The sequence below is a fragment of the Danio rerio genome, chromosome 6 (genome assembly GCF_052040795.2).
Source record: "Danio rerio strain M-AB ecotype USA chromosome 6, GRCz13ab, whole genome shotgun sequence".
NCBI lineage: Eukaryota > Metazoa > Chordata > Actinopteri > Cypriniformes > Danionidae > Danio > Danio rerio.
This window is the reverse complement of record NC_141026.1, coordinates 11,058,594-11,079,395: the sequence shown is the minus strand read 5'-3', so window position 1 is coordinate 11,079,395 and position 20,802 is coordinate 11,058,594. Positions and strand designations below refer to the sequence as shown.

The window sequence follows — 20,802 nt, the reverse complement described above, 5'->3', positions numbered from 1 at the left end:
TACTTGTGCCTGTGCTATTATTTTGATCTTTCAGTTTGAGTTCATAATCGAGTGCTTCTAAAGTGGAATTATTTTGTGATTACTGACTGAACAGTTTTTAGATTTAATGTTTATGTTCAGATCCATATGGAATGTTTGCAATTGTATTTCACCTCTCTAAAAGCATGTGCACTACTTAAATCATTGAGTTTCAACAACTATACTAACTAAGCATTTTGTTTCTTTTAATTTATTTTTAGCTCATAACTCACTCTCTACTTGTAAAAAGTATATTAAAACTGTGTGGTGCAAAGTTTTATCATGGAACTCTATTAAGACAAATACTATAGGTCCTATCCAGTCTGCTTCTATGCTCATCATCAACTCATGGCTGATGTTGTCGGCATCTAATCAGCCAATAAGTTTGCGCCTCTGAATTTAAATACATTAGAGTTGTCAGATACCCTGCTTCGCCCCATCAAACATTTTTGTGTTTAAAAGAAGTCTAATTGATCCCAGCAGAAATATGAGGTCAACATGATGTCAGATTGACACTTTACCCTAACGCGTGGGATGTTGCAGTTTGGGTCAAAATGAAAATCGGAATGACCTCAGAACCCAACATCGCACAGACATTGGATTTTGGTCACTTTCCAACACAACCTATAAATAACCAAATATCAACATCTAATGATGTTACAGCTTGACGTTGTGTGGACGTTACCACTATAATGTCTATCAGACATTGGATTTTGGTTAAGTGAAGCTTAATTATAAACTAATTTCAAGAGGATCACGTGCTTATGATTGTTCACAGCTGTTCCAACTTTAGCTAATGACTAATTATCCTATCAAACGATCCTTAACTCACTATAAATAACCAGACTTTTCTCATCTCAATATCTTCGTCTTGAAGAAACCCCCCACCCAACCCTACTTTCCCTCCTTTCCAACGGGCAACACGGTGGCCAGCGATTAGCGCTGTTGCCTCACAGCAAGAATGCCCCTAGTTTAATTCCCTTCCAAACCAGGCGACAATTCTGTGCAGAGTTTTGCTCGTTCTCACCGTGATCGCGTGGGTTTTCCCTGGGTCCTCCGGTTTCCTCCCACAGTTCAAAAACAAGCACTCTAAACAATTAATCCAAAATATTTTAGCCCAACTCTGAGTACACCTTCTCAGCATCCATATCTGACACTTAGCTACAATAAGCAGGAGGGGGAGTCATCTAGATCTACCAAGCTCAATCTCCCCTCTCACCTTGCAACGAGAGGGACCCCAGGGCTCGAGGATCTTATAAGCTCAGGGCTCTCTCCCGGGACAGCATGCCAAACAAGCTTTATTATCAATCATCAGCTAAGTGTGAACTCTTGAAATAAATGTCAGTATTTGACGTCAATATGACGTTGGTTTAAGACGTTTGCCCAACATTGGATTTTGGTCACTTTTTAACACAACATTGATTTTTCATTACCCGACATCACAACCTATATCTAACCTAAAATATTGTCTTATGACATTTTGTGTCTGCTGGGATGTCTAAGAATAGCCCAAAACAAGACTAGTCGTCAATAACTCTAGAATGACTATGCATATGAAGTCTGTCTAATCTGTGTGTTTGATGATTAGTTTTGGGCTTTTCTTAGATGTCTATTTGATGTTCACTGTCTGCTCAAATTTAGCCTTGTTTTAGGCAAGACATCTATGTTTAGGCATCTATCAGATGTCTATTAAACACACAAATTCTTGATGTGATAGATCTGCTGTGGGCGTTATATGTATGTAATGTTTACAGCAGCCACATGTTATATTCTCAGGGAGCATGTTTGTGGTTTGTAGCAAGTACTTCCTCAGCACCAATAATCAAAGCAGCAGTAGCGTGACAGATCTATGTCGCCAAGACCAAACACACTAACATTGCCATATTCATTACCATACTAAATCTCTCATAGAGTTGTCATGATAGAACTGTTTTTTCTTGTGAACTTGTGTATTTGTGTACTAAATGAACTGAAAGGAGCCATTTTCTAATGCCAGTCTCTCTCTTTCACTAACAGAAAGTACGGGTGCCAGAGTCCGAACTGTGTCAGGTATGTCGGAAGAGGGTGTATCCCATGGAGTCTCTCATAGCAGACAAGCAAAACTTCCATAAAACCTGTTTTAGATGTGCCCACTGCAACAGCCAGCTCAGGTAAACACTTTTTTTTCACATAAGTCATGTGTACAATAATAGAAGAAAATTAAAATGATTGGTCAAATGCAACATGATTACATTCAAAATCACAGTGAAATATGAAAAGGTCCGGTTTAAGATTTAATTCATTTTAATCTAAGCTAATTTAACTTGAAGTGTAGAAGTTTGTGTCTCTGCATCATACAATTTGAACAAGAATGTTTAATTCCTGTTGTGAGCAGGTATGATATGCGAGTTGTTCTTGTTGTCAGAACACAAAAAGCAGCCATATACAGTACAGTAACTCTTATAAAGCTCAAATTGTGTTTGTGTATCTCTTTGCTATAGTCTTGGAACCTATGCTTCTCTCCATGGACGAATGTACTGTAAGCCACATTATAAACAACTTTTCAAGTCTAAAGGCAACTATGATGAAGGGTTTGGAGAAAGGCCCCACAAAGAACATTGGAGTACAAAGGATCAAAACAACATATCAGAAACACCCAACACGAAAAGCAATCCTCGTGTCAGTTTAAAAGTAACTCACAGCCCACAAGAAAATGACACCAATGCAACACAGAATATTACGGAAGAAAAGATAAACATTGATGATGATGTTAAAAAGGCAGCAAATAAAATTGCAGTCGTGTGGCCACCCCTTACTGATTCCCCAAAGAAGTCATTTGCTGTAGAGGATGAAATAAAGATAGTGAAACCAGTCTGGCCTCCTCAAGTCGAATCAGAACTCTCAGGTAAAGAGAATAACGAACCGGAAGTTAAGAGGCAAACTACTATCGCAAGTACAGAAAATGGACCCAAGGAAAATAGTGGTCCTGTGTCACCTATAAATAAGCCAGAAAAGTCATCTACAGATGCTAAAATAACTCAAGTGATGGAAGAGCCAACACCAAAACTTGAAACTGAGGGGGCAAAGGATGCCAGCGAAACAAGCAATGCCACTGAGCCGTCCACAGAAAGCCAGCAGACTGTAGAGCAGAAAGATGAGACAACTCAGGCAACGGAGGCAAAAGAAGAAAAGGAGATAAATGGTCAAAAGGAGAATAAGTTGGAGAATGGAGATGCAGAAATAACTAAGAATGTGAGTACAAATGAGGAGACCGAGAGTGCGAAAACCACTGATGAAAACGGTGTTAAGGAAAGTGAAAAGAAAGTACAGGGTGAAGTAAATGAGGGAGAAGATGTGAAAGTGACAGTGATTGATGGTGAAATACCAAATGGCCAAACAGCCAACGGCAATGCAAACAACAACAATAATAATAACAGTAACCGATTATTGGATAATAAGGGCAGTTTGGCAGTAATTCATGACACAAAAGAAGAAGCAGAGCTGCTGGATTTGTCCTCCTCAGAGCCACTTCCTTCTCAAACATCCTTTAAAGAAGAGACCAGCAATGATGTGATGGCTTCTAGACTTCAAGAGGGCAGCTCTGCCTCAGCATGTGCCAAATACTCACAAGACATGAAAGAGGCAGAGCAAGAGCAACCCGCTGCCAAAACATTGGCTTGCAAGGAGACAGATGACAACCCAAAGTTTAGTGCCTCACGTTTTCTAGATGACATATTTGCCGGTTTTGATGACAGCTCCAGTTTGCTTCCTGGATTTAAGGATGACATTTATAGCAAGGAATCGGCTTCGTCTCAGCTGGATGACCTTCTGGGTTTTGGAATAGAATCAAAAGGGGAGACGGGCCAACACACTGAGGCGGAAACGAGGAAGAATCCGCTCGATAAAAATGACACCAAAGATGCTGGACTGCTGAGTGAAGCCGGCAGCCTCTGGCAGGATGAAAATGACTTCTTGTCCGTAGAGGAACAAATTAAACAGAACCGATATTATGATGATGACTGATGAAATAAAAAAAAACTCAAATTAACACTCTGTTAAATCTGCCATACCCTCATTTATACACTTCTGTTAGCATCCTTTAGAGCAGTTTCACAGCTCTGTTCATGGAGAGATGAATGTCAGCATGCTTTTATTGTATTTTATACTCCGCTCGCAGCAGACAGCACATGTAACTACATTCTGAATCTTTATTTAAAGCACCTGGTGTGCAAGAAAATTTGGGGAAATATGATAATAGTGATACTTCTTTGTTTTTTTGCTGTAAACATTTTATTCAAAATTCATGTATCTTTGCCTGTGCCTGTTTCCCATGCCTGCAAGTTTTGCAGATATTCTTTTATCTTTTTAGAGCATCCATAGGGGGTTATGGTTTCTGCTTTTGTTTAATGGAATTCTTGACAGACTTTCTGTCATAAGATGGTTAGAATGAATTATTTCTGTTATACCGCTAATGCATTGACAAAGAATAATAAAAACATGTTTATTGGAGATATCAGTGTTGTCTAATGTGATTCATCATGTTCTGTATTTCTCATATGAATTATGATTCATGTGTTATCAAAGATGAGTTCAAGTTAATTTATAAAAATAGTTCAACAGTTTGTACTTAAAAGGATAGTTCGACCAAAATGGAATATTCTGTCATCATTTACTCACTCCCACTTGTTTCAAAATAGTTTGTTGTTGTTTGTTTTATTCTTTTGATAAACACAAAATAAGATTTTTTGAAAAATGTTGGAAACTGGTAGCCAATAACACCAATACTATTTGTTTTTAATAATATGGATGCCAATATTGTTCTGTAAAAAATCCTCTGTGTATGTTCAGCAGTCCTTTTGTAACCCGCATGGACCCACGATTCTCGCAAGTTTGGTGAAGAAAAAATCATGATTTAGGGTTGCATTCAGTATGGGGGCATGCGAGAGATCTGCAGAGTGGATGGCAACATCAACAGCCAAAGATATCAAGACATTTGTGCTGCCCATTACATTACAAACCACAGGAGAGGGCAAAATCTTCAGCAGGATAGTGCTTATTCTCATACTTCAGCCAAAGAAGGTCAAGGTGCTTCAGGATTGGCCAGCCCAGTCACCAGACATGAACATTATTGAGCATGTCTGGGGTAAGAAGGAAGAGGCATTGAATATGAATCCAAAGAATCTTGATGAAATCTGTTCAAGCTTAAGGGGTGTCAATCACAATATTAATTCTTTTTCCACTGCACCATGACTCTATATTCTATACTTTACATTATTTCTGTTAAGTGACAAGACTTTTGTCTAAGCAAAGTCAGACCTTACTCTCCTGATTAAATAATTACAAATCAAGGCATGATCATATTTTATTTTGGTAAAATAAGTGTAATCTAGAGGTCTTTGCCTTTCATATTTCATTTCATTTCAAGCCACTTCTGATACCAAATGACCAACTAGAAGTCAAGTTATTATTTGTTGCTCTTACAACTTGGATAGGTGACAAGACTTTTGTCAGTAAGTACAAACGCTTTAGTCTATTTCAGATGTGTAACATTAGGCAGTAATGTTTTAAAAATGTGGAAATGGTACCATTAAGGCGACGTGGTGGCACAGTAGGTAGTGCTGTCGCCTCACAGCAAGAAGGTCGCTGGTTTGAGTTCAGTTGGCATTTCAATGTGGAGTTTGCATGTTCTTCCCTCGTTCGCGTGGGTTTCCTCCGAGTGCTTCAATTTCCCCCACAAGTCCAAAAACATGCGGTACAGGTGAATTGGGTAGGCTAAATTGTCCGTAGTGTACATGTGTGTGTGAATGAGTGTGTATGGTTGTTTTCCAGTGATGGGTTGCAGCTGGAAGGGCATCCGCTGCGTAAAACATGTGCTGGATAAGTTGGCGGTTCATTCCGCTGTGGCAACCCCAGATTAATATAGAGATTAAGTTGAAAAGAAAAGGAATGAATGAATAAATGGTACCATCGAAACTTGAGAGAAGTAAGAACATCAGTGCAACTGGAAACTAGTTGTTCTTCATATTTTTCATGTTATTTCTCTATAGAGCAGACATCTCACACATTCACAGAAAAAAGTAAGGTTTTAAAGATGAGGACAGGGCTACAGTCCAATACTTGCAATTGTTACAACACTTATTATAAAAACATTATATACAATAACTAATATCTTAAGCATTATGAAACTTTAGCTCCCTCAAGATTGGTTTAAAGTTGGTTTTATTTTCGCACATTCAGACTTTCTCCATAATATAATATTTTCAGAAGAGTATTCTTTGCAAATTCTATATAGCAAAGTCATTTTAGCAGCCACAGACTATTAAAGTACAACAGTTTTCACAGTCAATTGAATAGTGCTAATGTTGTTTTGAAGTCATGCATGCTATTTCTGACCGAATATTCAAAGTAACATGGTAAACAATATAGGGACCATGTCAATTAAGTTGTGAACGAATATGTGAAATATAAAACCAACTTTACCTTAATGCTCTTAAGTGGTTCTAAACCTTTTGAAGTGTCTTTCTTCTGTTTAACGCACACACACAGAGAGACAGACATACTGCTATTTTGAAGGAAGCAATAACCCATTGACATCCATATAGTAGAAAACAAAAAAAATATTTTTAATATTCAAATTGTTACTGGTTTCCAACTTCAAAATATCTTCCTGTGGTAAACCAAAGAAAGAAAGCCAAATGGAACAAGTGAAGTAGGTAGCCTAAATGATGGACAGAATTTATGGTGCCTTTAATACTTCAATAAAATGAAAGTATTTACCTGATCAAAAGCAACACTGGTTTGTTGCAGAGGTTGCAGTATGAATCTGAGAGAGTGTAGGTTGTTCAGATGAGCAGTGGGGGCAGCCTGGCACTGATTCTCCTCCTGCGGCTGCTGATTGGACGGAGCTCCATAACCCGCTGCGCCGCACCACCTCGCAACCCTTCCACAGCTCGTTCGCGTTACACCGACCGCGCGCCCTGTGCTCTGCAGAAAACTCCCCGGATTTCACTAAAGCACGCAATATCACCGAAAAGGTATGTTCGCAATGTACTGCCTGGTTTTATTTCACCGAGCACGTCGAGCATCCGCATGTATAGAGCGTCCTATTCTTTAAGGTGAGAGGAGAACAGCTACAAAGAGTCATGTGACGTTATTTTCGGGGTTTGTGAGGAAAAGATGTATACATACGACTTTCACTGGGTATATTGTGAGATATAGCACCACGTATGCATCCGTTAGTATTAAAATAGATTAGAAATAATATAATACATGCATGTTAAAAGTTCAGTAATGCCAGTTTTCGCATTTACCTAAAAAAAGCTGGTCTGTATTGTTGTGATTTATGTAGTATTTGTTTTTAATTGGAATATAAGCGTGGTTGTTTCCTGCTAGTAGCTAGCGAGTCCTTCCAATATTGATTAAATACTAGCTTACTTAAACCTTTCTGCTAGTCAATACATCCTACTAATGACAAGTGACTGTTCAGATGTCTGCCAAAGTCACCTTTGATTTTAAACTGTCACCTTCTAACCAGTAGCTAACCATAATTTGAGTAATTTGTAGTGCCTTTTTCAGTTTTACAAGGTATTCTCGATCAGCTAGTTATAGCCTACTTAATCTTTAGCTAGAATGGATTAAATTTTGACTTGTTAAATATTTTTTATAAGTAATGGCCAAAGTTTGTCACAAATAAGAGGTAACAATGACATTGGCATCTAAAAAAATCCATTAGGCCTAGGGATGCACGAAAAATCTGACATCACAATATTTAGTTTTTTCTGAGATATATATTGTGATGTAATTATAATTTCATATTTGAAACTATTTTATTCATGTAGATAGATTGGGTTGAACAAGTCTTTTTCAATGCAGTGCATCTGTATAAATTATAATACATTACAAACATATATAAATACAAGAGAGCAAAGAGAACAGAAATAAACGGCACTTTATGGTTTTCTGGAGAGACTAACAGTATTCAGGTATAGAAATTGAACAATCAAACGGAAATGTACGTTTGTATCTGTATAAATTATTTTTAAATAATAATAGCTTTATTTTTTAATCTTTAATAAATAATTCTAATCGTGCAATGTGAGTTGCAAATACAATTCAATTCAATAATTGCTATATTGGCATGACAAATGTTACAATTGTATTGCGAAGCAGTTACAAAGTTTACATAAAATTAAAAGAACTTAGATATTTAATAAAAACACAGTAAACAGTAGTAGTAGTTGTAAAAAAAAGTATATACATATAATAATGAATTAAAAATATAAATAATATATCATACTATTATTTAATATATCATATTATTATTCAATATATCACATTATATTCAATAAATCGCATTATTATTCAATATATCAGATCATTCATGTCATAATATTTATTTATAACAATAAAAATAATAATAAATCAGAATAAACTGTACATTTTACAATCAAATGTATTGCAAATACACTCTTTACAATATCAATGCTCAAACAATATATTGTGCAGCCCTAATTAGGTCTATATTAAAATCCATTTGCTTATATTACATGCATTCATTACCTTGAAAACAGCCAAACACAATAAAATCGAAATCAAATTAAAATCTTTAAATTAATTGATTGATTCCCTTTAAAATTTTTAAATGCACCAATACCAATGTCTTAACGTTTACCACATAGTTTACCTGTGAGAGTGTTTTTTTTTTATCTTGTCATCTTTTAGTTCATCTGACAAAAAAATGCAATAATTAAAAGTAATAATAATTTGCAACAGAGATGAGAACTTGATAAAGGAAATTTGATATTTAAGTAAAGTATTGCTTTAAAGATCAAAATGTAAGTCAAATACATATGCAACTATATGTAAAGAGTTGAGATTAATTCATGAAGAAAATAAATTTCTGTTATTATTTAGAGTAGAAAATAATTAATTGCCTACCACAATTATTAATTATAATACTACACTGTAAAAATAAAATTGAATAAGTATTTTAATTATATAATTATATTATTTGATTATATTTATTTTACAAAAAACATCGGAAAACAAACAACAAAAAAAAATATAACTTGTTAGTTAAATCCTAATTTTTAAAAAAATAAAATATGCTCAAGTATCACAGTAAACCTTCGTTAAATTAAGTTGTGGGGTTGTTACTCAATATTTTTGGGAAGGCCAACTCAAATAATTACAAATAATACAGAGCTTATTTAAAACATTTTTTTATATTTATTTTTGTGAGATTCAGTGACTGTATTATTTCTAGAGTGTACCTATCCCCTCCACTTCTTTGAGTAACTTTGTAATTTGTAACATTAAATAAATCAAAACAATCATGGTCGTCAACACTGAAAAAAAGCACTTCTGCAAAATTGATGCAAACAATTAATATGGGTTGAATTTAAATAAATTACATTTAGTAATGTTCAACTTAATTTTTTTTATTTAAATTCAGCCCAAATAAATTATTTACAACCACCTACCTTAAAATATTGAGGAAATCTAAGGAATTATCTTGGAATATGTTTTTTCAATATATTAATTGTATGTAAATTCTCATCTCTAAGCTTAATCTGTAGCCAGTGTACTACAGTGCATCCGGAAAGTATTCATAGCGCTTCACTTTTTCCACATTTTTTATGTTCGAGTCTTATTCCAAAATAGATTCAATTCATTTATTTCCTCAACATTCTACACGCAACAATCTATCCGCTTGTTAAGTGGTGACGTGTTGGTGACGTATGTAATACTGTTTCTGGGTCCAAGCTGCCACTCATTTGAGTTAGAATTTTTTGTTTATGATCACTTTTAATTCAAATCACACATTAAAGTTAATTTTATTTAAAGTCATGGTGTACACAACAATCTCTGGGCTTGCTGCATCACAAATACCCAAATTTTAATAATTCATTAAAAAAAATAAATAAATCACTTTCTGACCATCAGATATTAGGCATGGACATATATATTGCGATCGTGATTTTCTGAAGTATTGAATCGCTTTGTAAACATTTATAATTATCATTTCATGAGTCTCCGCATAATGTTGAATAGGGCGCTTGGACCCGGAAGCCGCTTCGCATGACGTCACACTTAACAAGCAGATAACGACATTGTGAAAGAAGAATTTTTGAAATTGTTGCAAATTTATTAAAAACCCTGAAAAATCACAGTGAAGCGCTTTGAAAACTTTCCGATTGCACTGTACATATTTGTTGTAGATAGAAAGCTAACATCAAAACAGACTAAAATTATGAACACCCTAGGGGTGAAGAAGCAATTTAGCTGCCCCACTAAGCTTCAGTATTTCTGGGATCTAATGATAAAATTCCCATAGTGAAAATTATAGATAAAAACTGTGTGTGCTTGATGCATGACAACTAACATCATTGATTCTCTGACATCAAGCTTGCATTGGAGTAATTAAAAAGGAGTAATAAAAAAAATAGTGTAATAGACTGGTCTTGAATAAAGGCCAAAAGTCCTAATAGTTCCCCTATTTGCTCTTTTACAGTTATTTATAGTGACTATCTACAGTAATTAGGTCAAAATACTCATTCTACAACTTTGAACATTTTGAGAATCTTCCTGCGCATATGCAATGAAGTCTTCATGACTACCATAAGGCACTTTTTCTGAAAATATTTCCCCTAAAATGTGGGAAGAGGGAATGTTTTGTTATAGTAATAGATTTTTTATATTTTATACGTTTTCTTATTATATGTTGTTATAAATTCCCAGAGATGGGTTGTGGCTGGAAGGGCATCCGCTGCGTAAAAACTTGCTGGATAAGTTGGCGGTTCATTCCGCTGTGGTGACCCAGGATTAATAAAGGGACTAAGCCGACAAGAAAATGAATGAATGAATGTTGTTATAAACGCATATCCCCTCAACTTGAGCATAACATTTAACTGCATGACATTTTTTTCTTGATATTTATTGACATTTTAAAAAAATGTATTTCACCCTCATCCCCCCAAAAAATGTATTAAAAACTTTTGGGTGATCTGTCCCTTTAAGCATTGTCTATCCTATGTTGAGGACAGCACCATCATCCTTCCTAGTGTGGGAAAGTGCCAAATTGTCAATAATATAATCAATACTGTAAAGACAGTTTTGTGTTCAGAAGAGATTTACACCCCTGCCTCGAGGCCATGTTTTCAGACTGTGAAGGAAATGCAGTTACAGTTTTTGTGTGAAAACGCTACATACTTGATGTACATGGAGCTGAATATGAAGTACTGCTATACATCATGTTGGAATCCGTCCTACAGCTCTGACCTCTCTCAGTCTGATATTTTTTATTCAGTGGAGAGCGATTATTTATTCATGAGAATGTTGGCATATTCCTAATACAGTCAGCTATATATTTGCCATGATTCGGATGGTTGACATGCTTTTGATTATAGGCTTTTGGGGATTAATTCTGTTGAGATAGCAATTACACCCTCTTGCATAATCGGGAAACAATTTAGGTCACTTCAAAAGTTGTTCTGTAGCGATGTTAAGCATTTTGTGATCCAGTGCAAGGCATCATATCTCATAACGTATCTGAAGGTACAGTTGAAGTCAGTTATATTAGCCCCCTTTTGATTTTGATTTTCTTTTTTTTAAATATTTCCCAAATGATGTTTAACAGAGCAATGACATTTTTACAGTATGTCTGATAATATTTTTTCTTCTGGAGAAAGTCTTTTTTGTTTTATTTCGGCTAGAATAAAAGTAGGTATTAATTTTTTGAAAAACATTTTTGAAACAAAATTTTTAGCCCCTTTAAGCTAATTTTTTTCGATAGTCTACAGAACAAACCATCATCATACAATAACTTGCCTAATTACCCTAACCTGCCTAGTTAACCAAATTAACCTAGTTAAGCCTTTAAATGTCACTTTCAGCTGTATAGAAGCGTCTTGAAAAATATCAAGTAAAATATTATTTACTGTCGTCATGACAAAGACAAAATAAATCTGTTATTAGAAATAAGTTTTTAAAACTATTATGCTTAGAAATGTGCTGAAACAATCTTCCCTCCATTAAACAGAAATTGGGGAAAAAAATAAACAGAGGCGCTAATAATACAGGGGGGCTAGTAATTCTGACGTCAACTGTATGTCCTAAACTTGACTTTTTCGTTTAATATTTATAACGTCTAATAGCACACAACCTTCACCCTAAGGCCCTGATAGACCACATCTGGCTGTTTGAGCTCCTTAGTTTGATTGCACATTTATAAAACAATGAGGTTATGCATTCTATATTGAACATGTTAAAGTAAATTAAATTCTCTGAGGTCCACTTCTTACACAATGTTAGCAATACGGATTGATTGAAGTATAAAGACCCGTTCACACTAAGCATGATAACTAGGGCAGTACGATATTGATAAAATCTTACAATGCAATATTTTGTTTTTCTGCAATATACAATGCGATTAGGGTTGGGGGATGTCGACCAATTTGCCATCGTACGATGTCTAATGTGAAACATTGTGATGGCCGATGGCATCATCGTTGTAGGTGGCGGTGAATTAATCATTTATGAATAATTAATTATTTCATAAAAAATTATTTATTTGTAGCCTACCGTTTCAACTACCTGACCTGCATGGTCTTTGTTTTACCCATAACTAAATCATAACTAAATAAAGTTAAGGCTTGTTCACACCGGGACGCTTTTCATTTGCTTTTATCACCAGCATTTTACGAGACGTTTTTTCGGATTCAAACCCAAACGATTTTCACTGGTGTCAAGCAGAAGAGTATGCAAAATCACTCTTTGATGTTAGGTGGCGCCACACAACTTTAAGCTTCTGATTCGTGTGCACGATTGCATTGGCGCCCTTTATTTAGTCATAAGGCCTTAAACGTCGATGGAAAGCACGAGCAAAAAGCGTGTGCAGGGCCCTTTATACACAAATGACCACCTGTCGATCACTTTTTTTCGCGGGACTCTGGCATAAATAGTGATCTGTTATATAATGGCATCGACAAATTTGGTTGGTTTATAAGGTGCACAACCAACAGTATCTGAGATTTTCGTTAAAGTTGCCAAGTACAAGCGTGAATGCGAAAGATTGAAGCAGTGTGCTAACGCTGTGACACGTTACCTGAAAGATTTAAAAGACCAAAGAGTTGTTCGATAGAGACAAGATTAATTAAATATTACGTTTAACAACTGTAGTGAGACACGATCCAGCGGTACATCCTTGATAAACTGTCCGACGTACACTGCTCTCTAGGGTGACTGCTGGAGCTCAGACGCTGCATCCCATGAGTGTTTGTGGTCACGTGATGTGCACTGAAGGAGGGCTTGTCAGAAAGGCTAAATGCTAGATAAAACCCCAGCGCGGATTTGGATCGTTTTTGATTTAAAAATGTCATTTCAAAGACATATTCGTGTAAACAGGGCCTGAGTGTGTATTTTTCGCGAACAGGTTGCTGCTGCGACAGGCTCAGCATCGTGATGGCTATCGGCGATGGAATCATCTATCGATCCAACCCTAGTACCAATCGGTAATTTCTTGCTAACATTTAAGCGATGTTGAGTGCTTTCTTAACCACCGCTGATTTGCCATAGGCTGCGTCCAAAATTACCTACTACTTAGTAGGTACTGCATTTGAATGTACTACTCGACCATTAAAAAAAGTACGTCCTATAAAGTAAGAATGTGACTAGTATGAATTGAACTCGGACATACTACTTCCGCCATCACATGACCTACTTGCGTCAGTTGTGTCGCTTCACTCCCATTCAAGAGTTGTCTCACTATACATCATGGGGAAACAGAAGCACCTGGAGGAAACCCACGTGAACACAGAGAGAAAATGCAAACTCCACACAAAAATGCCAACTGAGCCAGCAAGAACTCTAACCAGCGACCTTTTTTCTGAGGCGACAGAGCTAACCACTGAGCCAGTTTGCCCTTTGCCCCATGCCAGACTCAATTTAAATATGTGCCTACATATTTGTGAATTATATAAATATAAAAATACAATGCTCCTGTAATGAATGTTTTAGTTGCACGTTTCAGATGACAAATCCACTAGAGGGCGCTGTCTACATTTTTTGCAAATCCGAAATTTATTACTGGGTTGTATGTTTCAGATAAACGTCCTTCTTGTACAGGTCAATGAGAAGGCAGGGCTTGTCTTACAGATCACCATGTGAACCGATAATGTTTTCAATAGCAAACATTAGAGAAAAGTGTGCTGTGTGCATATAGTTTTACCTTTATCTTACATTGCTTTTATCTCTTTTGTGGAACCAGACTCAAACTCAAGTACAACCCCATACAAAATGAACTATCAAACAAGCATGAAAAAGTTGTCCATGGAGATAGAAAGAGGGGGCAGATGTATTTGATTATAATTTATAGTCACCGTTAAGTTGTTTTGAAGAAAAATATTTATTGATAACGTCCCTGTAAGCATCATTAGTGTGAAAAGGAACACATGTTTTTGGTGTCATACTGCCACATAGATTTCATTTTACATAAAAACGGCTGTCAAACGTATGTTTAAGAATGTTAAAAGCTGAAGCACATATTCCCAATGAGCCTGACAGCCTTTGTTGGTTTACACAGAAGTTTTCATTCTGAGGGACGAGTTTACCACAGCTCTGTTGATATAATGTTGTGTGTGTGTGTGTGTGTGTGTGTGTTTCAGTATAAGTAGAGCAGCTTTCCTCAGAGCTGAGGGAGAACAAACCCACTTGCATACCAATCACATTTCTTGTTTAAGGATTGCTTATCCACATAAATATTTAAAAAGTGGAGAGTATCTTTTTTTCTGAAGTGTGGTTGAAGCAGTCCTGATGTATTTCAAAGCAGTTATTAGACAGAGCCCAGCAGGCTGTGAATTTAAAACACTTTAATCAGTATTGATACAAAGACGGCAGCATTTAATTCTAGTGTCTGCTTGTGAGCATGTTAATGTGCTATTGATGGAGTTTGTATTTATTTTAGCCTGTTAGGGGTTGTTTACACCTTCATGCTCACTTCATGCATTTATTTTCTGATTTGACAGCTATCTGTTTGTGAAATGGGCAGGTGTAAATGGCCTCTGAAATGCATTCAAGGCAGATATAATTCCAATCGAGGTGGTCTGGGACTGGAGGGGTCTAAATGCATCTGGTTGTTGAAACCACATGTGGGAATTTTTTACTCCTCCCTAAAGATTTGATTTAATAAAAGATGGAATTTAGATAGTAATAAAAATCAGATCTGATTTATGGACAATTTTATTATACATAATTCTTTCAAATTGAGGAGCACAATATGAAGGAGTTTTTGAAAAGCTTAAGATGCGTATGAAGCAGTCTTCAAAAATCATGTTTTTAACTGTAATTTACAGTTGAAGGGAAATTGATCAGCCCTTTGCAGTTTGACAGATTTTTTTCTGCATGTTTTCAAACATAAGTTAACAATTGATTTATTTTGTCTTTGCCATGATGACAGTTGTTACAAATTAAATTAAAATCCTTAATCAAAAAGAAGTTTAACCAAAAGGTAACAAGATAAAATGGATTAAAAATATATTCTCTCTCACTCTCCCCAAAATATAAACCAAAACACAAGCCAATGAGAATTATCAAGAAAATATTATTTATTTACAGAAAATAAGGAGCAAAATAACATCGGGAGGGGTTAAGACAAAATAAACGACAATAAACCAAACTAACTAAATTAGAGAAAACTTCCCAGGAAAAAAAACGAGAAAATAAAATACAGAACTTACCTCCCTACTAACAACACAGGAGAAAACAAAAATAATAATCAGAAGGCATTAAACCTCTCTACCATGCTCCAACCCAGACAAGGGAGACAGAAAACTGGACTTTTTCAGTTAAAATGTACAAGTTCACATCGGCATCTCACAAAACGCCAACAAGAGACATCAGCAAAAATCACTCATTTCATTGTTTAAATAACATCTCCATGAAGAATAACAAGTGGGGAATCGAGAGAGCCACTGAACCTTCTTCTTCTTCTTCTTCTTCTTGTGTGTTTTTGGCGGTTGGCAATCAGCTTTTGGAGCATTACTGCCACCATCTGGATTGGAGTGTGAATCTGGAGTTAACTAAACTAACCCATGTATTATAGTTAAACAAAGCCCCACCAAAACAAAAAAACACAATTAAAAATATATATATATATAAATAAATAGATAAAACCCAAATTACTTATAACCAAAGCCTTTGAAATTTCCTTCTGTTTATCACCTCTATATATCATAGATTACTATTCTGCTAAATACTAAATTCTATTACTCAACCCTGTGTCTTTCAAATAGTTATAAACATATCTAAAACATACATTCCCTGTGCTCAACTTTAGTATGTTCTTTATGTTAGGTTCCACTTGTTTTTCCTGTAACTGTGTGAATTATCTATTTCTTTCTGTGTGATGTATTGGGCAATGCATTAATACATGTTCTACAATCTCTTGGTTATTACATTCACACATCCCATCTGCATGTTTATTGATCATATGTAATGTGCTAATGAGTGCTGTGTGATTAAATCTCATTCTTGAGAACTTGTCTTCTTCCTGTTTGCTTTTCCTTATTTCCCTACCTTTCCCGACTTTGTTCTGTATGGTGTAAAATTGACGACCTGTACTCCCATTATTCCATATATGTTGCCATTTTCCCAATACTTTGGTTTTAACTTTACTTTTGATTTCTGACTTGCTGTATTTGATGTCCATGTTTATCATAGTTTGCTGTGCTGCTTGTTTTGCCAACTTGTCTGCCATCTCATTCCCACTGACCCCTACGTGCGCTGGTACCCACAACAATGAAATGTTGACTCCTGATTTTATGATATTATTTCCCAACTGAACTATTTCATAAATTATGTCCTGCCGTGATTCTGATACTAATTTTTTTATACTCATGAGTGCTGAACTTGAATCAGCCACTGAATCCATGTTCACTGGGATTTTAAATATGGCCGCCACCAATGCAACACCAATTACAATCTGCCGTAATCTGCTGCACCTGCAAATAATTCAGAATGAGAAAGAGCAAGAGAGAGAGAGCCAGAGAAACAGCAAGAGAAAAAAAAATCAACACAAACACACACACACTACAACAACTACACGTAACAGTAGTTGTTGTACCTAATTATTTTTCAAGATAGTAGTATTTAGATCTAATACAATTTAAAAGCTTAATTAGGTTATTTAGGCATGTCATTGGACATTAGAGGTTTGTTCTATAACCAGTTGAACAAAATAATTTCTTAAAGGGGCTAATAATATTGACCCTAAACAGTTTTTAAAGAATAAATAAATAATGCGTTTATTTCAGCCAGACTAAAAGAAATAAAACTTCGCTGAAAAAAAAAAAAAAAGGAAATACTATGAACATGTGCTCAGACTGTTAAACATCACAGAATTAAAATTTCACAGGAGGGCTCATAAGATTGCCTTCAACTGTATGATTAAGTTAGACAATCTCTTTTAGTCACCTCAAACCTGATTTCACTGCTGTAAATGCAAAACAGCCATTCTAAATTCCAGAGGAAACTCTTGTTTTATTTCCATGGTGAGTTAGCCTTCCAGCTTTGCCCTACAAGTTAATGTCATGACAGTAAAGCTTAATAACAATTAAACATCCTGTAGCTCGTGGCCACAATCCAGCTGTTGAGCTTAAGTCAATAATCCTGGAAAGAATGCATTTCCATTTGAAGCATTTTGCAGCTTTTTAGAAAGGTTTTGGGAATTTAATATAATTTAATTATAGAAAATAAAGTCAAAATTTCTTCTCCTGTGATTTTTTTTTTTCTTTTTTAAATATTTCCCAAATTATGTTCAGCAGAGCAAGGAATTTTTTCACAGGATTGATTCATTCATTTTTATTTTTAGCAGAGGCCCTTTATTAATCTGGGGTCACAGGCGCCAATTTATTCAGCTAATGTTTTACGCAGCGATGCCTTTCCAGCTGCAACCCATCACTAGAAAGCACATACATACTCATTCACTTACACACATTATGGACAGTTTAGCTTACCCAATTCACCTGTACCGCATGTCTTTGGACTTATGGGGGAAACCTGAGCACCCGGAGGAAACCCACTTGAACAAGGGGAGAACATGCAAACTCCACACAGAATTGCTAACTGACCCAGCTGGGACTCGAACTAGCGGCCTTCTTGCTGCGAGGCGATTGTGCTACCCACTGTGCCACCGCATCACACTTTTCACAGTTTTTCCCATGATATTTTTTCTTCTGGAGAAAGTCTTTGATTTATTTCGGCTAGAATAAAAAAAAACATTTAAGGTCAATATTATTAGCCTTCTTAACCAATATTTTTTTCAGATTGTCCACAAAACAAACTATCATGTTTAGAAATGTGTTGAAAAATTCCGTTAAACAGAAATTAGGGAAACAATATACAGGGAGGGGCTAATCATTCAGGAGGGAATAATTCTGTCTTCAACTGTATATTATTTATTTTAAGTCGACAATATAGACAATATAACAAGCATCATAGTCCTTGCCATTGAAGCAAATACTAGAAAGGATCATACATTCTCTCTCTCACACACACACGCACACACTACCTCAAGATTTATCTTTACAAAGAAAAGCAGTCCCAGCCATCTGTTTATTGATCAGTAAATCACAGAAAGCCTTACATTGGTAAACACAATTATGCCCATGACAAATATGCAGCCATTGAACTGAGAAATAGACTCTGGCAGACGTTATTTACTTTTATTCATGCAAGATTGAATAAGATGGAGATAGAGAAAAGAGCCGTGAAGATCAACTCTCTAAAAACAATTGACATTTTATGCGGTTTAGCTTCTTGTGTATTATATTTGTTTTAAGAATGTTATATGAAGGAATATTTACAACAAACAACCGCACATATATAATCAGATGTACAGTTAAAGTCAGAATTATTTGCCCCTTGTATATTTTTTCCACAATTATTGTTTAAGAGAATGAAGATTTTTTTTCAACACTTTTCTAAGCATAATAATTTAAAGGTGCATTAGGTGATCTGCCTAATTGCTAATCGCTTAGCATGATGTCTTTCAAATACAATCCCCTACCCTGCCATCCAAAGCCATGCCTTCTGAGATCATGAACGCTCACATTAAAGATGATAGAGACCCACTAAATCATGTTATTCGTCTGTTAGAAAACTTTATAGTACTTCATAATACTACAATTCCCAATGAAAAACTGTATTACAGTTGAAGTCAGAATTATTACCCCTGTTTATTTTTTTCCCCAATTTCTGTTTAACGGAGAGAAGATTTCTTCAACACATTTCTAATTATGATAGTTTTAATAACTCATTTCTAATAACAGATTTAATTTATCTTTGCCATGATGACAGTAAATAATATTTAACCAGATGTTTTTCAGACACTTCCATATAGCTTAAAGTGACATTTAAAGGCTTAACTAGGTTAATTAGGGGAATTAGGCAAGTTATTGTATAATGATGGTTTGTTAGACTGTGGGGAAAAAATTAGCTTGAAGGGGCTAATAATTTTGTCCTTAAAATGGTATTTAAAATATACTAACTTTTATTCTAGCCAAAATAAAACGAATAATACTTTTTCCAGTAGAAAAAATATTTTCAGACATACTGTAAAAATTTCTTTGCTCTGTTAAACATTAATTGGGAAATATTTAAAAAAGGAAAAAAAACATCAAAGGGGGACTAATAATTCTGACTTCAACTGTATATATATATATATATATATATATATTATTTAATTTCCCCCACCCAGATCAAATGCATGACGTCTGTGTGTGACAAGTCCGCAAAGCCCGCAATAAAATAAAAACAGACAAACAGAAAATCGCGGATGAGTGGGATGACGGTGTCTGCAGATTCAGAAGCAATAATAGACTAATTAATATCAAAGACAAACAGCATATCAGTAACATGGGAATATTTCACAGTCACAGACACTGAATAAACACAGGTCATTTGTAAGAGCTATCGCAGAACTGTTGCCAGCACAAGGAACAACCAGCACCTAAATTGTCTACAGAATAAAATCAAGATTTGAGTACCTGTTAAAAAAAATTGGCATTTGATATTTTCCCCATATTGAACAGCTCTACTCCAGAAGATAAAATATTATAGGAAATACTGTGAACATTTTCTTGCTCTGTTAAACATCATTTAACTGGAAATATTTAAAAAAGAAAAAAAAATTACAAGAGGGTGAATAATTCAGACGTCACCTGTATATGTTGAAGTGCATTTAGAACAGTCATACTTTTGCACTTTGCAGTAATGGTCGTTGAAAGCTATGTAATATAGGCTATATCCCATGTTTTCACACTCTCTCTGTCTGCCTGATGGGAAATAAATTAAATTACATGTACATCAGTCTAAAACATTCTCCATGCGTCAGTATTCAGCTGCCTGCCATTAGAAAAATGTGTGTGAAAATGTAAATGTCCAGTTTATATAGTTAGTGACAGTCTGTTATGCTAAGATCACAAAATATGAAGCCAAAATATAAATATGTAAGACCACAGAAACATATATTACTCTATTTAGCTGTCCTTTACTCTTAGAGTTCTCTCAGAAATGAAAATGTATTTACTCTCTCATGCCATCATGCCATTCTGAACAAGATTTGTGAAAAAGTTTCTGGCTAATGGTCAGTCATCTAAAAGGACAACATTAGCTGCTTTAAAGCATCATAGCATGTTTGGAATGACATAATGGGTTGTTAATAATAAAATAAAAATTAAATTTTTAAAAAGGTTAAGCAGAGAGAAGAATAGAGGATAAACTTTATATTTTATTGCTTGTACCATAAAA

General features: G+C 35.3%; 2 protein-coding genes and 1 long non-coding RNA gene across 7 annotated transcripts in view; all 3 read left to right on the top strand.

The window, feature by feature from the left end:
• The window catches only part of xirp2a (xin actin binding repeat containing 2a), a 62,488-nt gene extending 57,982 nt beyond the window's left edge, over nt 1–4,506 (top strand). For all 4 annotated transcript variants that reach the window (XM_087256602.1, XM_087256601.1, XM_087256604.1 and 1 more), the window contains 2 exons: nt 2,035–2,168; nt 2,499–4,506. In XM_087256602.1, coding sequence (XP_087112728.1) covers nt 2,035–2,129 — 95 coding nt within the window. In that variant the 3' untranslated portion in view covers nt 2,130–2,168; nt 2,499–4,506. The remainder of the gene's footprint in view (nt 1–2,034; nt 2,169–2,498) is intronic.
• Nucleotides 1–20,802, top strand: part of LOC147843375 (uncharacterized) — a 704,457-nt gene that overhangs the window by 342,068 nt on the left and 341,587 nt on the right. The gene's annotated exons all lie outside the window — the stretch shown is intronic.
• The window catches only part of b3galt1a (beta-1,3-galactosyltransferase 1a), a 30,258-nt gene continuing 16,390 nt past the window's right edge, over nt 6,935–20,802 (top strand). For both annotated transcript variants that reach the window (XM_087256788.1, XM_087256787.1), the window contains exon 1: nt 6,935–7,031. The gene's annotated coding sequence lies outside the window, so the exon portion shown is untranslated. The remainder of the gene's footprint in view (nt 7,032–20,802) is intronic.